Here is a 15,632-nt window from a genome sequence, read left to right as displayed (position 1 = left end):
CGACAGACACAGACAGGGACACTGAATCCAGTGTCGACGGTGAATAAACAAACGTATTCCTTATTAGGGCCACACGTTAAGGGCAATGAAGGAGGTGTTACATATTTCTGATACTACAAGTACCACAAAAGAGGGTATTATGTGGGATGTGAAAAAACTACCGTAGTTTTTCCTGAATCAGATAAATTAAATGAAGTGTGTGATGATGCGTGGGTTCCCCCCGATAGAAAATATGGGCGGTATACCCTTTCCCGCCAGAAGTTAGGGCGCGTTGGGAAACACCCCTTAGGGTGGATAAGGCGCTCACACGCTTATCAGAACAAGTGGCGGTACCGTCTATAGATAGGGCCGTCCTCAAGGAGCCAGCTGACAGGAGGCTGGAAAAATATCATAAAAAGTATATACACACATACTGGTGTTATACTGCGACCAGCGATCGCCTCAGCCTGGATGTGCAGAGCTGGGGTGGCTTGGTCGGATTCCCTGACTAAAAATATTGATACCCTTGACAGGGACAGTATTTTATTGACTATAGAGCATTTAAAGGATGTATTTCTATATATGCGAGATGCACAGAGGGATATTTGCACTCTGGCATCAAGAGTAAGTGCGATGTCCATATCTGCCAGAAGATGTTTATGGACACGACAGTGGTCAGGTGATGCAGATTCCAAACGGCACAAAGGTGTATTGCCGTATAAAGGAAGAGGAGTTATTTGGGGTCGGTCCATCGGACCTGGTGGCCACGGCAACTGCTGGAAAATCCACCGTTTTTACCCTAAGTCACTCTTTCTCTGCAGAAAAAGACACCGTCTTTTCAGCTTCAGTCCTTTCGTCCCTATAAGAGTCATATCTGCCCAGGGATAGAGGAAAGGGAAGAAGACTGCAGCAGGCAGCCCATTCCCAGGAACAGAAGCGTTCCACCGCTTCTGACAAGCTCTCAGCATGACGCTGAGACCGTACAGGACCCCTGGATCCTACAAGTAGTATCCCAGGGGTACAGTTTGGAATGTCGAGACGTTTCCCCTGCGCAGGCTCCTGAAGTCTGCTTTACCAAGGTCTCCCTCCGACAAGGAGGCAGTATGGGAAAAAATTCACGAGCTGTATTCCCAGCAGGTGATAATTAAATTACCCCTCCTACAACAAGAAAAGGGGGTATTATTCCACACTATATTGTGGTACTGAAGCCAGAAGGCTAGGTGAGACCTATTCTAAATCTAAAAAAATTTGAACACTTACAAAGGTTCAAATCAAGATGGAGTCACTCAGAGCAGTGATAACGAACCGGGAAGAAGGGGACTATCTGGTGTCCCGAGACATCAGGGATGCTTACCTCCATGTCCCAAATTTGCCCTTATCACTAAGGGTACCTCAGGTTCGTGGTACAGAACTGTCACTATCAGTTTCAGACGCTGCCGTTTGGATTGTCTACGGCTCCCCGGGTCTTTACCAAGGTAATGGCCGAAATGATGGTTCTTCTTCGAAGAAAAGGCGTCTTAATTATCCCTTACTTAGACGATCTCCTGATAAGGGCAAAGTCCAGGGAACAGTTGGAGGTCGGAGTAGCACTATCTCGGATACTGTTACAACAGCAGGGGTGGATTCTAAATATTCCAAAATCGCAGCTGATCCCGACAACAAGTCTCCTGTGCTTAGGGATGATTCTGGACACAGTCCAGAAAAAGGTGTTTCTCCCGGAAGAGAAAGCCAGGGAGTTATCCGAGCTAGTCAGGAACCTCCTAAAATCAGTGCATCATTGCACAAGGGCCATGGTAAAAAAAATGGTGACTTCCTTCGAAGCAATTCCAGTCGGCAGATTTCATGCAAGAACTTTTCAGTGGGATCTGCTGGACAAATGGTCCGGATCGCATCTTCAGATGCATCAGCGGATAACCCTATATCCAAGGACAAGGGTGTCTCTCCTGTGGTGGTTACAGAGTGCTCATCTTCTAGAGGGCCGCAGATTCGGCATTCAGTTTTGGATGTTGGTGACCACGGAGGCCAGCCCGAGAGGCTGGGGAGCAGTCACACAAGGAAAAAATTTCCAGGGAGTGTGATCAAGTCTGGAGATTTTTCTCCACATAAATATAGCTAAGGGTAAATTTATAATGCTCTAAGCTTAGCAAGACCTCTGCTTCAAGGTCAGCCGGTATTGATCCAGTGGGATAAAACATCACGGCAGTCGCCCACGTAAATAGACAGGGCGGCACAAGAAGCAGGAGGGCAGTGGCAAAAACTGCAAGGACTTTTCGCTGGGCGGAAAATCATGTGATAGCACTGTCAGCAGTGTTTCATTCCGGGAATGGAAACTGGGAAGCAGACTTCCTCAGTAGGCACGACCTCCACCCGGCAGAGTGGGAACTTCATGGGGAAGTTTTCCACATAATTGTAAACCGTTGGGAATTACCAAAGGTGGACATGATGGCGTCCCGTCTGAACAAAAAACGGGACAGATATTGCGCCAGGTTAAGAGACCCTCAGGCAATAGCTGTGGACGTTCTGGTAACACCGTGGGTGTACCAGTCGGTGTATGTGTTCCATCCTCTGCTTTTCATACCTAAGGTACTGAGAATTATAAGACGTAGAGGAGTAAGAACTATACTCATGGCTCCGGATTGGCCAAGAAGGACTTGGTACCCGGAACTTCAAGAGATGCTCACAGAGGACTTATGGCCTCTGCCGCTAAGAAGGGACTTGTTTCAGCAAGTACCATGTCTGTTCCAAGACTTACCGCAGCTGCGTTTGACGGCATGGCGGTGGAACGCCGGATCCTAAGGGAAAAGGCATTCAGGAAGAGGTCATTCCTACCCTGGTCAAAGCCAGAAAGGAGGTGACCGCACAACATTATCACCACATGTGGCGAAAATATGTTGCGTGGTGTGAGGCCAGGAAGGCCCCACGAAGAAATTTCAACTCGGTCGATTCCTGCATTTCTTGCAAACAGGAGTGTCTATGGGCCTAAAATTGGGGTCCATTAAGGTTCAAATTTCGGCCCTGTCGATTTTTCTTCCAGAAAGAATTGGCTTCAGTTCCTGAAGTCCAGAAGTTTGTCAAGGGAGTATTGCATATACAACCCCCTTTTTGTGCCTCCAGTGGCACGGTGGGATCTCAACGTAGTTCTGGGATTCCTCAAAACACATTGGTTTAAAACCAGTCAAATCTGTGGATTTGAAGCATCTCACATGAAAAGTGAACATGCTCTTGGACCTGGCCTGGACCAGGCGAGTGTCAAATTGGTGGTTTTTTTCTCAAAAAAGCCCATATCTGTTTGTCCATTCGGACAGGGCAGAGCTGCGGACTCGTCCCCAGTTCTCTCCCTAAGGTGGTGTCAGTGTTTCACCTGAACCAGCTTATTGTGGTGTCTTGCGCCTACTAGGGACTTGGAGGACTCCAAGTTGCTAGATGTGGTCAGGGCCCTGAAAATATAGGTTCCAGGACGGCTGGAGTCAGGAAAACTGACTTGCTGTTATCCTGTATGCACCCAACAAACTGGGTGCTCTTGCTTTTAAGCAGACTTTTGCTAGTTGGATGTGTAATACAATTCAGCTTGCACATTCTGTAGCAGTGTAGAAAAATGGATTTACCCGAAGGTACTTGGGCGCTTAGGGTGTGAGATGCTTCGCCGAGCTGCAGTCACAAAAAAGAGGGAGAGTCACTCCCGTTATGTTGCAAAAAAGGAGAGAGAGATGGTGTGACTGCGCTGGATTTGATGAATACAACACTAGTAATAAAATAACAAATTTATTCCTAAAATTGTACAATAGGTAAATAATATCAATAAAATATGCACATAAATAAACTAATAAAAAATGCAAGTGCTGAAATATGGACTAACATCCTATGGGACCACCCAGTTTGCCAGGTAGGAAATTTGGACTTTCTGGAGATGTATGCAATGACCGTTCCTGATGTATTTCCCCTGTGTTATAGTCCAGCTTAAACAATAGTCTCAGAATATAGGCAGGGTCCAAATTAATGGACTAGTTACCGTTAGAGGATATAGTGCTCCGGAATTTGTAGTGGTGAGCTCCTCATGCGTTACGGTTATATGCTGTCCTTTGTATGGTATTTGCCGTTAAGGATCTGAGCGTTGAGAAGATCGTCTGGACAAGCTTGGGGAATGGTTCGGTCCTCCTTGAAGTCACTTCCTGGTTGGGGTCCCTGGATCACCTGACGCGTTTCGCTGCAACCAACTGGCAGCTTTCTCAAAGGTGAGAAAGCTGCCAGTTGGTTGCAGCGAAACGCGTCAGGTGATCCAGGGACCCCAACCAGGAAGTGACTTCAAGGAGGACCGAACCATTCCCCAAGCTTGTCCAGACGATCTTCTCAACGCTCAGATCCTTAACGGCAAATACCATACAAAGGACCGCATATAACCGTAACGCATGAGGAGCTCACCACTACAAATTCCGGAGCACTATATCCTCTAACGGTAACTAGTCCATTAATTTGGACCCTGCCTATATTCTGAGACTATTGTTTAAGCTGGACTATAACACAGGGGAAATACATCAGGAACGGTCATTGCATACATCTCCAGAAAGTCCAAATTTCCTACCTGGCAAACTGGGTGGTCCCATAGGATGTTAGTCCATATTTCAGCACTTGCATTTTTTATTAGTTTATTTATGTGCATATTTTATTGATATTATTTACCTATTGTACAATTTTAGGAATAAATTTGTTATTTTATTACTAGTGTTGTATTCATCAAATCCAGCGCAGTCACATTCTGTGGCAGGCCTGCCACAGCCAAAATATGTAAATGCCCATTCCACAAGGAAGGTGGGCTCATCTTGGGCGGCTGCCCGAGGGGTCTCGGCTTTACAACTTTGCCGAGCGGCTATTTAGTCAGGGGCAAACACGTTTGTAAAATCCTACAAATTTGATACCCTGGCTAAGGAGGACCTGGAGTTCTCTCATTCGGTGCTGCAGAGTCATCCGCACTCTCCCGCCCGTTTGGGAGCTTTGGTATAATCCCCATGGTCCTTTCAGGAACCCCAGCATCCACTAGGACGATAGAGAAAATAAGAATTTACTTACCGATAATTCTATTTCTCGGAGTCCGTAGTGGATGCTGGGCGCCCATCCCAAGTGCGGATTATCTGCATTACTTGTACATAGTTACAAAAATCGGGTTATTATTGTTGTGAGCCATCTTTTCAGAGGCTCCGCTGTTATCATACTGTTAACTGGGTTCAGATCACAGGTTGTACAGTGTGATTGGTGTGGCTGGTATGAGTCTTACCCGGGATTCATAAATCCTTCCTTATTGTGTACGCTCGTCCGGGCACAGTACCTAACTGAGGCTTGGAGGAGGGTCATAGGGGGAGGAGCCAGTGCACACCACCTGATCCTAAAGCTTTACTTTTTGTGCCCTGTCTCCTGCGGAGCCGCTATTCCCCATGGTCCTTTCAGGAACCCCAGCATCCACTACGGACTCCGAGAAATAGAATTATCGGTAAGTAAATTCTTATTATCTCTATATCCTGCTGAAAAGACCTTTTAATGTCTCGAAACATTGATACAGCACGGATTACATTTTGCACTTAAAGAAATAGTCCAAAGGAGTGCTGTCTGATCCCTAAGCTTCTTGGGGATGCCATGCATATGTGATTTTCTAAGGAAGGTGCGTATGTATGTATATATATGTGTGTGTGTGTGTGTGTGTGTGTGTGTGTGTGTGTGTGGCAAGCAAATGCTGTAATGTTTATAATCTTTTTAAGACTTGTTTTTTTTCCCCGGGTTAATATTGCCTGTGATCGCTGGCTTATTCACAGTCCAGAGCAGGCACAGCAATCTGGGTAAGCTGACCCTGACTTTCCTTACCTTATCCAGGATGCTTGGCCAGTACAAATCTTAGTGCTGGTTTTGAATGTAGAAAAAGCCGGTGTGTTGGGCGTGAAGGCAGAGGCGGTCTGTGTGATGTGAGATGCCACTCTGCTCTCTGTGTTTTTGGCTAGGTCCAGCCCGCTAACTGGCATGGATGCTCCATCGCGTTTCGTTCTTCCTGAGTACTTTCTCAAGGATACTGGTGGTCCCGCAAATGTGCCTTAACCCACATAAAGACTCAAAGTATTTAAACGGCTATAAACTTTACAGCATTTGCTGAGATTATATTTGTTTTATGTTGTCATTTTGTGCCACTATAGTGCTTGTTTCTATACCTATTAAAAAAAAGCTTGTTTGCCATTGTGTTAATGCATCACACATCTGTATTAATTTGTTTCAGTTCATTTTCTCATGTTCTCATTTGAGCACCCAGTATCCTCATTACAGAGTAGAGCGCAGCGGTCTCCACATGTGAGGCTATCTCAGTGGTAATAGCTTGTGGACTGCACCAGTATTCACGTGTGCAGGCAATCTATTCAGTGGTGCCAATGTTATGCATGACGTAGTACAGTGCTGCCCAGTGATTATATGGTGTGCATCCAGATGATGGCCCACACTAAGGCTGCATCCACAGTATGGGTGACAAGTAAACATGATATTTTAGGGCTGCACACATGGCATCCACACCGTAATATCATGCAATATTTTGTTTCTGGGAGGTTAATGAGCTCCAATTAATGATGGTCTATGGGCCACAAAACTTTTCATGTTTTCCAAGTCTCCTCACTTTACAAGTAAAATAATTTGCTCCACCTGTGGGTCTTTTAAAATGTGTCAGTGAGTAATGAATACACCTGTGCCCCTGCTAGGTGACCTGGAAAACATGAACTGTTGGGAGTACTTGTGGACCGAGGTTGAGAACCACTGCTTTAGAGTACCAAATCCAAAATGGTAGTGTAGTGGCCAAGGTGACATTTAAACTGCAAATGTTGCAAAGCTTACCGTAAGTCTCATTGTCATCGTGTCTCTCTACTTCCATCGCCAGAGAGCCATGTTTTCAAGAAGTTGGAATTCCAGGCGCCAGAAGCGAAAAAGTTTTTCAGCACTGTGCGCAAGGAAATGGCGCTTCTTGCCACCTCTCTTCCTGATGGCATCATGGTGAAAACCTTCGAAGACAGAATGGTTAGTACTTGCCAGCTTTACCACTGTGCTCTTGTTAGAGCGTCATCTATGCTGTTGCTGTTACTTGTGGCTGCTTTCCTGTGGTATTTGAAATATCCCTGTCTATTATTCCCTACATGTTGAGTGAGCAGTGGAGCAGAGAGTCTGGTGTATAGACAGGTTACATCAAACAACCTGAGTATACATTTTTTCTTTTTTATTTCAAGTGAAGACATGTTTGTGAGCTTTCTCTGACGTCCTAGTGGATGCTGGGGTTCCGTAAGGACCATGGGGAATAGACGGCTCCGCAGGAGACTGGGCACACTAAAAGAAAGATTTGGTACTACCTGGTGTGCACTGGCTCCTCCCTCTATGCCCCTCCTCCAGACCTCAGTTAGATTTCTGTGCCCGGCCGAGCTGGATGCACACTAGGGGCTCTCCTGAGCTCCTAGAAAGAAAGTATATATATATTAGGTTTTTTATTTTACAGTGAGACCTGCTGGCAACAGGCTCACTGCAACGAGGGACTAAGGGGAGAAGAAGCGAACCTACCTGCTTGCAGCTAGCTTGGGCTTCTTAGGCTACTGGACACCATTAGCTCCAGAGGGATCGACCGCAGGACCCGTCCTTGGTGTTCGTTCCCGGAGCCGCGCCGCCGTCCCCCTTACAGAGCCAGAAGCAAGAAGATGGTCCGGAAAATCGGCGGCAGAAGACTTCAGTCTTCACCAAGGTAGCGCACAGCACTGCAGCTGTGCGCCATTGCTCCTCATACACACTTCACACTCCGGTCACTGAGGGTGCAGGGCGCTGGGGGGGGGGGCGCCCTGAGCAGCAATAATATAACCTTGGCTGGCAAAATAACCACAATATATAGCCCCAGAGGCTATATATGTGGTAATTACCCCGGCCAGAATACAGAAAAAAGCGGGAGAAAAGTCAGCCGAAAAAGGGTGGAGCCATCTCCCTCAGCACACTGGCGCCATTATTCCCTCACAGTTCCGCTGGAAGGAAGCTCCCTGACTCTCCCCTGCAGTCTACACTACAGAAAGGGTAAAAAAGAGAGGGGGGGCACAGATTTGAGGCGCAGTAAATATTACAGCAGCTATAGGGGACATAATTCAGTTAGTCCCTGCACATAGCGCTCTGGTGTGTGCTGGCATACTCTCTCTGTCTCCCCAAAGGGCTTTTGTGGGGTCCTGTCTCCTTTAAGAGCATTCCCTGTGTGTGTGTGTGTGTGTGTGTGTGTGTGTGTCGGTACGGCTGTGTCGACATGTTTGATGAGGAGACTTATGTGGAGGCGGAGCAGATGCCTATAAATGTGATGTCACCCCCTGCGGGGCAGACACCTGAGTGGATGGACTTATGGAAGGAATTACGTGCAAGTGTCGACTCCTTACATAAAAAATTTGACGACATGCCAAATGCGGGACAGCCGGCTTCTCAGCTCCTGCCTGCCCAGGCAATTCAAAGGCCATCAGGGGCTCTAAAACGCCCACTACCTCAGATGGCAGACACAGATGTCGACACGGATACTGATACCAGTGTCGACGACGATGAGTCAAATTTAATGTCCACAAGGGCCATTCGTGGCATGATTGAGACAATGAAAGAGGTTTTACACCTTTCTCTTTCATCCATCTGGGCGACGCTGCGCCATTACTTGTGGGTTAGAGGTGTGTGGTTGTGGAGTTTGGCACAGAACTATTAAAACCTGACTCCTCCCCCCTCTAACCCCTCCCATCTCCTTCCTGCCTAGCCAGTACCTCAGTTTTTGTTTTGTGCCTGTGGAGTACAGACACAGATTTTTTTCTCTGAAGATTTTAGTTAGGTTTTTTTCTTATTTTATGATTTGAGTGCCTAGTCCCTGTATACAGGTGACAGGTACTACTAGAGTGCGGTTAGATAGAAGTCCCACTCTATAATCTGCCGCTGGAGGTCACCATACTTCGGTCACTGGGGCTGGATTCCTATTTCTAAGAAGTCGGCAGTGAGAAGGTACAGGATAGACACAATCTGTCTCTGACAGTATTGGTCTATCCTTTCCTATATCTTTCTATATTTTTCATATAGATATATATATTTGATTTTATTTTTATTACTTGCGTGTCCCCCCTCCATCCCTCCCCCCCCCCCCCCCCTCCCCAACCTCCCGCACAAGCATTTGTTTATTTCTGCTACAGGGGGGGTCATCTCTGAGTAGCCCGGGAGAGTGGTGAGTCACTCCCTGGGGGTTTACTAGATGCTGCCGAACAGAGCCGCTGTAAGTAGCGGCGCGCGGGAGCCACTACCGATCGAGCCGCTGTACATAGCGGCGTGCGGGAGCCACTGCTAGAACAACAGATGCTGTTGGTAACAGCACCCGGGAGCCGCTTCCCGAAGAGACACGCTGTATGTAGCGGTGCGCGGGAGCCGCTACCCGAACACAGAATCTGCAGACTTCCGGTTATAGCGCGCCTATGCTGAGCTACCCGGCGCTTACTTGCTTCAAAGAAGGGATTCCCGCCCTGCACTACCTCACACACTCTGATCCAGCGTCTACAGAGCCGGGCGCCATTTTCTCCAGAGGCAGTACGGGGGACGCGGTGCAACACACAGCACACAACTTGGAAAATGTTTCAGTACTACTCACCCTGTTTATTCAGGGGGGATCACCTAACAGCAAGTATACTTTGGGGGCATTGTGTTATTCTATACAGAGATCTGTGGTATAGAGGGACCTGGGTTCAATCCTAGTGTCACCTAGAGGATTTCTATTAAAGTTAACAGTATTTGTTTCAATATAAATTACACAGTATGCTTCACAATACTGTCCACTACTCTACTGTGTTTATAGTTCTTTGGTAGTGCATTTGTTTTTTAAAAAGAAGACACCCTCGGGGGTTTAAATTGCCTGCGTACAATGTGAACGGACATGTTCTGGTGCATCTGGGGTGGTCCAACAGGGAAGTTCTGCGGACCTGTCTCTGTGGACTCAAAAAATATGGGCACATGTATTACTAATTTAACTCAATCCCTAAACAAGTTTATAAACTCTGCCGGCAGTTTTTCTGATACAACACGGCCACAACCGTTGCCCGCTATAACTTTATGGGGGAGGAGTTGGAGTCATTTCCATGGGAAAATGGGGACGTAGACCCAGAGTGGGACGAAGTTTCGGTCTGGGAAAGTGATTGGTCTAATAGCTCAGGTGTTAGAGTGCTGATAGACACCATCCGTCAGACTATTACTAACAGGGATATTTTAAAGGAGCCCTAACTTAAGCCGGTTTCTCGTTCCCAAGTCCCTCAGAAGTTAAAATTTCTATATTCTTTTACAGAGCCCCAAAGGTAGACGCTTCCATTTCCCATTTAGCAGGAGCTACGGCTATTCCTTCGGTACAGTCGGTGACATTGAAAGATCCTACAGATAGGACGATGGCAGCAATGCCTAAATCTGTTTTCTTCATCACGATTCTAGCTGGCGCTTGGATCCTCAGGGCCGCGGATGACTGACTAACACAGGTCATATCTGGAATGCAGTCTGACGATCCATCAGAAGACATTCAATTAGCAGAACAAATTTCGGCTTACTTATGTGGGTGAGACCTTGATTGATTCTACTACGCGGTGCTCCCGTATTTCTGCCTTGACAGTGTCAGCAAGACGGTCTCTTTGGCTTCGGGTTTGGAATGCCGATTGTGACTCCAAACAGACCTTGGCGGCGGTACCCTTTGAAGGTGATTTCTCTTTGGGTCGGAATCAAAGAAGATTATTTCAGCTACTACAGAAGGGCAGGAGCCCCTTTCTTCTGGCGGTTCCTCTGAAACCGAATACTACAAGGGATCATTCCTTTCATGTACAGGACAGCGGTAGTTCCATTCCTTTCGTGCTGTCTCCACATATCCATGAAAAGAGTTTCAGAGGTGGAAGTAAACCTTCCGACAGACCTACTGCATGACGCCGGAGGGAGCAGTGACGGTTGGGACTTGGTTACTACAGTTCAACGAAGGGTGGCTCCTGTCGAAACCAGATAGGTGGGTGACGAAGGTCATATCCAAAGGATATACGTTAGAGCTCGAGGAACCAGTCCCATATCGTGTGTTCTTCTCTTTCAAACGGTCCCTCCAGATGTCGAGCTTTTCATCATGCAACAGCCACTCTTCTACGAAATGAAGTAAAATTTTTCTAGTTCCCACTCCGCAGAGAGGTCGGGGATTGTACTCGTGGACAAACTAGACTGTTAGTTTCAACAAAAGCTCAGAATGGACTCCATCCACTCGATTATCATCGCCATGGAACCAGGAGGATATTTGGCTTTATTAGACATAAGACGCCTATCTGCTTGTTCCTATTGATACTCTTCCCTTTGGCTTATCCACGGCTTCTCCGGTATTCACAAAGATCATGGACCATGCGGTGGCAGTGTCAGGAAGTCAACATTACTCTGTATTTGGATGATCTGTTACTCAGGATACCGTCAGAGTTGATTCTTCAACAGAACTTGCGTTTCACAATAGAGACTCTACAGCCATTCGGATCAATAATAAATTGTCCAAAAGTCGTCTTGGCTTCCTTCTCAGAAAATAATTTTCTGGGACTCTTATTCGATACCAACAACCAGAAAGTATTTCTTCCTCAGTCAGGACATACAGTCCCGAATTTGAACACTGCGGCATTTACAGGTGGTTTCGGTTCTCCGATACATGCAGGTGTTAGACGAGATGGTGGCAACCTTCGAGGCAGTTCCATATACCAGGTTCATGCTCGACTCCTTCAGGCGCAGATTCTCATCCGTTGGACTCGTACAGGACCTCATCTCCACTTACAGCTGTTCCGCTTGTCGGTACAGACTTGTCAGTTGCTTCGCTGGTGGCTTTACAGCTCCAATTTAACAAAAGTTCAGTTCACATTTTGGCCTTGGGTGATGGTCACTACTGATGTCAACCTCATAGGTTGGAGTACGGCTTTTCAGACTCTTCAATTTCAGGGGTTCTGGGTCAGTCAAAGAGTAGAAGTTGCAGATCAACATCTTGGAGTTGAGGACAATCCGGTAGACACTACTGCAGATTCAAACCAGAGTACAGGGTCATCCAGTGCGGATTCAGTCCGACACCACCACGGCAGTTACTTACATAAACAAGCAAGGAGACACTCGAAGCTGATCTGCCTTGACACGATCAGATTCTCCTATGGTCGGAACATTGGGTTCCGGCCAGACCCGCGATTCACATGCCAGGACTCGAGACCTGAAAAGTGGATTTCTTAAGCCGTCACACGGTGCATCCGGGAGAGTGGGAACTTCACCGGGTGGGGTTTCTGACTCTAGTAGCCCGGTCGGGGATGCCCGATGTAGATCTGATGGCGTCTCGTCTCAACAATAAATTTCATCTCTACGGGTCGTGTACTCAGGACCCTCAAGCAATTTTAATCGGCGCACTGATGGCGCTGTGGCACTTTCAACTGAGATATGTGCCACCACTTCCACTGATCCCAAGTCTGCTTCAACGCATTCAGAAAGACGGTCTTCCAATCATTCTGGTGGCCCCAGATTGGCCAAACTGACAGTGGTACGCTCTTCTGCGCACTGTGGTCATCAGGGAACCATTCCGACTCCCTCTGCATCCACATCTTATGATTCAAGGAACATCTCACCACCCAGGTTGGATCGGCTGGTTTTCTTAAAAAAAAAAATAAGTTTTATTCCCGTCCTGTTGTGTAAATTATGATTCATGCCGGTGGCTTCTGGAATTACCACAGACTGTGGCATATTTACGTTGCTTGGTGTAAAAAGCGTGGTTTACTACCGGATTTGTTTAGAGTTCCTTGTCTTTTATTCTTCCTTTAGGAGGGTCTCAATAAGGGTCTGAGACTTTCTTCACAAATGGGTCAGGCTTCTGCCTTGTCGGTTCTTTTTCAAAAGAGACTGGCTATCATTCCAGACGTTCTCACGTTCCATCAGGGATTTCTGCGGATTTAACCACTTTTTGTTCCTCCGGTTATTCCCTGGGACTTTAACTTAGTCCTTACGGATCTACATTGAGCCTTTGGCGAACGTTCCGCTGTTGTCTTTCTATTAAAAATTGCCTCCGCAAGATGAGTATCTGTATTGGAAGCTATGGTCTTGCAGACCACCCTTGTTGGTTTTTCAGGAAAATCGGGTGGTTCTGCGAACAAAACCTTCCTTCCGAAGGTTGTGTCAGCGTTTCATCTAATCAGGACATTGTCCCTTCAGCGTTTACTTCTTCATCGTCCCTCTAGCGTTTACTCCTTTTCCTTCCAGGGAGGATTCCCAGTTGACTTGTAGATGTCCTTAGGGCCTTACGGATTTCTTTATCTCGTGCGGATTCTATCCATCAAACGGGTGCTTTGTTGGTTTTTGATTGATGCGTCCAAAACGAGATTGGACAACTTCCAAGTACACTATGGCTCGTTGGGTAACTTCGGTCAGCAAACAGTCTTCTGATGTTTCAATTCCTAAATCGATCCGAGCTCCTTCGCCTCGAGCTGTTGGAGTTTTCTTGGGCTGTTCGCGGGGTTACATCTATAGAGCAGCTGTGTCGGGCGGCGACCTGCTCGTCTGTGCATACGTTTAAACAGTTTTACAGTTTTCAGACTTTCGGTTTGTAGACTGCCTTTGTTGGGCGTCACTTTTTGCGGACGGCTATGCCGTCCCCGTCTCCCTCCTCTTATTAGCTTGCTTTGGGAAATCCCACAAGTAATGGCGCAGCGTCCCCCAGATGGATGAAAGAGAAAAGGTGATTTTTGTTACTTACCGTAAAATCTCTTTCTCTGATTCCATCTGGGGGACGCTGCGATCCCTCCCAGATGTTTGTCTGGTTTAACCAGTTAATTTTCTTTGATCTATCTCCTTTGGCTTGGCTAAACGTTAACTGAGGTACTGGCTAGGCGGGTTAGAGGGGGGAGGAGTCAGGTTTTAATAGTTCTGTGCCAAACTCCACAACCACACACCTCTAACCCACAAGTAATGGCGCAGCGTCCCCCAGATGGAATCAGAGAAAGAGATTTTACGGTAAGTAACAAAAATCACCTTTTCTGATATAAACCCAGGTACCTCAAAAAAGGGTATTATGTTTGGGGAGAAAAAACTACCAATAGTTTTTCCCCCATCTGAAGAATTAAATGAAGTGTGTGAAGAAGCGTGGGCTTTCCCTGATAAGAAATTGGTGATTTCAAAAAAATTATAATGGCGTTCCCTTTCTCGCCAGAGGATAGGTCACGTTGGGAAACTCCCCCTAGGGTGGATGAAGCGCTCACACGTTTGTCTAAAAAGGTGGCACTACCGTCTCCGGATACGGCCGCCCTAAAGGAACCTGCTGATAGAAAGCAGGAGGCTATCCTAAAGTCTATATATACACACACTGGTGTTATACTGAGACCAGCTATTGCTTCAGCGTGGATGTGCAGTGCTGCTGCTGCTTGGTCAGATTCCCTGTCAGAAAATATTGACACCCTGGACAGGGACACTATATTGCTAACCGTAGAGCATATAAAAGACTCAGTCTTGTACATGAGAGATGCACAGAGGGAGATCTGCCGGCTGGCATCTAGAATAAGTGCATTGTCCATTTCTGCTAGGAGAGGTTTATGGACTCGGCAGTGGACAGGGGATGCAGATTCTAAAAGGCACATGGAAGTTTTGCCTTATAAGGGTGAGGAGTTATTCGGGGATGGTCTCTCAGACCTTGTTTCCACAGCAACAGCTGGGAAGTCAGCATTTTTACCCCATGTCCCCTCACAGCCTAAGAAAGCGCCGTACTATCGGGTGCAGTCCTTTCGACCCCAGAAAAACAGGCGGGGAAAAGGCGGGTCCTTTCTGTCTAGAGGCAGAGGAAGGGGAAAAAAGCTGCACCACGCAGCAGGTTCCCAGGAACAAAAGTCCTCCTCCGCTTCTTCCAAATCCGCCGCATGACGGTGGGGCTCCACAGGCAGAGCCAGGTACGGTGGGGGGCCACCTCAAAAATTTCAGCGATCAGTGGGTTCGCTCACGGGTGGATCCCTGGATCCTTCAAGTAGTATCTCAGGGGTACAAGCTGGAATTCGAGGCGACTCCCCCCCCGCCGTTTCCTCTAATCGGCCTTACCGACAATTCCCTCGAGCAGGGAGGCTGTACTAGAGGCAATTCACAAGCTGTATTCCCAGCAGGTGATAGTCAAAGTACCCCTACTTCAACAAGGACGGGGTTACTATTCCACACTGTTTGTGGTACCGAAACCGGACGGTTCGGTGAGACCCATTTTAAATTTGAAATCCTTGAACACATACATAAAAAAATCAAAGTTCAAGATGGAATCGCTCAGGGCGGTTATTGCAAGCCTGGACGAGGGGGGATTACATGGTATCCCTGGACATCAAGGATGCTTACCTGCATGTCCCAATTTACCTTCCTCACCAGGAGTACCTCAGATTTGTGGTACAGGATTGCCATTACCAATTCCAGACACTACCGTTTGGACTGTCCACGGCACCGAGGGTGTTTACCAAGGTAATGGCAGAAATGATGATACTCCTTCGAAAAAAGGGAGTTTTAATTATCCCGTACTTGGACGATCTCCTAATAAAGGCGAGGTCCAGGGAGCAGTTACTGGTCGGAGTAGCACTATCTCGGGAAGTGCTACAACAGCATGGCTGGATTCTAAACAT

At 47.1% G+C, this 15,632-nt stretch overlaps 1 protein-coding gene across 1 annotated transcript in view; it reads left to right on the top strand.

Annotated features, from left to right (window-relative positions):
* UBE2O (ubiquitin conjugating enzyme E2 O) overlaps positions 1–15,632 on the top strand; it is a 187,776-nt gene that overhangs the window by 148,727 nt on the left and 23,417 nt on the right. The window contains exon 15 of the mRNA XM_063960415.1: positions 6,878–7,014. Coding sequence (XP_063816485.1) covers positions 6,878–7,014 — 137 coding nt within the window. The remainder of the gene's footprint in view (positions 1–6,877; positions 7,015–15,632) is intronic.

This window comes from Pseudophryne corroboree, chromosome 3, assembly GCF_028390025.1.
Source record: "Pseudophryne corroboree isolate aPseCor3 chromosome 3, aPseCor3.hap2, whole genome shotgun sequence".
NCBI classification, from domain to species: Eukaryota; Metazoa; Chordata; class Amphibia; order Anura; family Myobatrachidae; genus Pseudophryne; species Pseudophryne corroboree.
The sequence above is the reverse complement of the archived record's forward strand: the minus strand, read 5'-3'. Positions and strand labels throughout refer to the sequence as shown.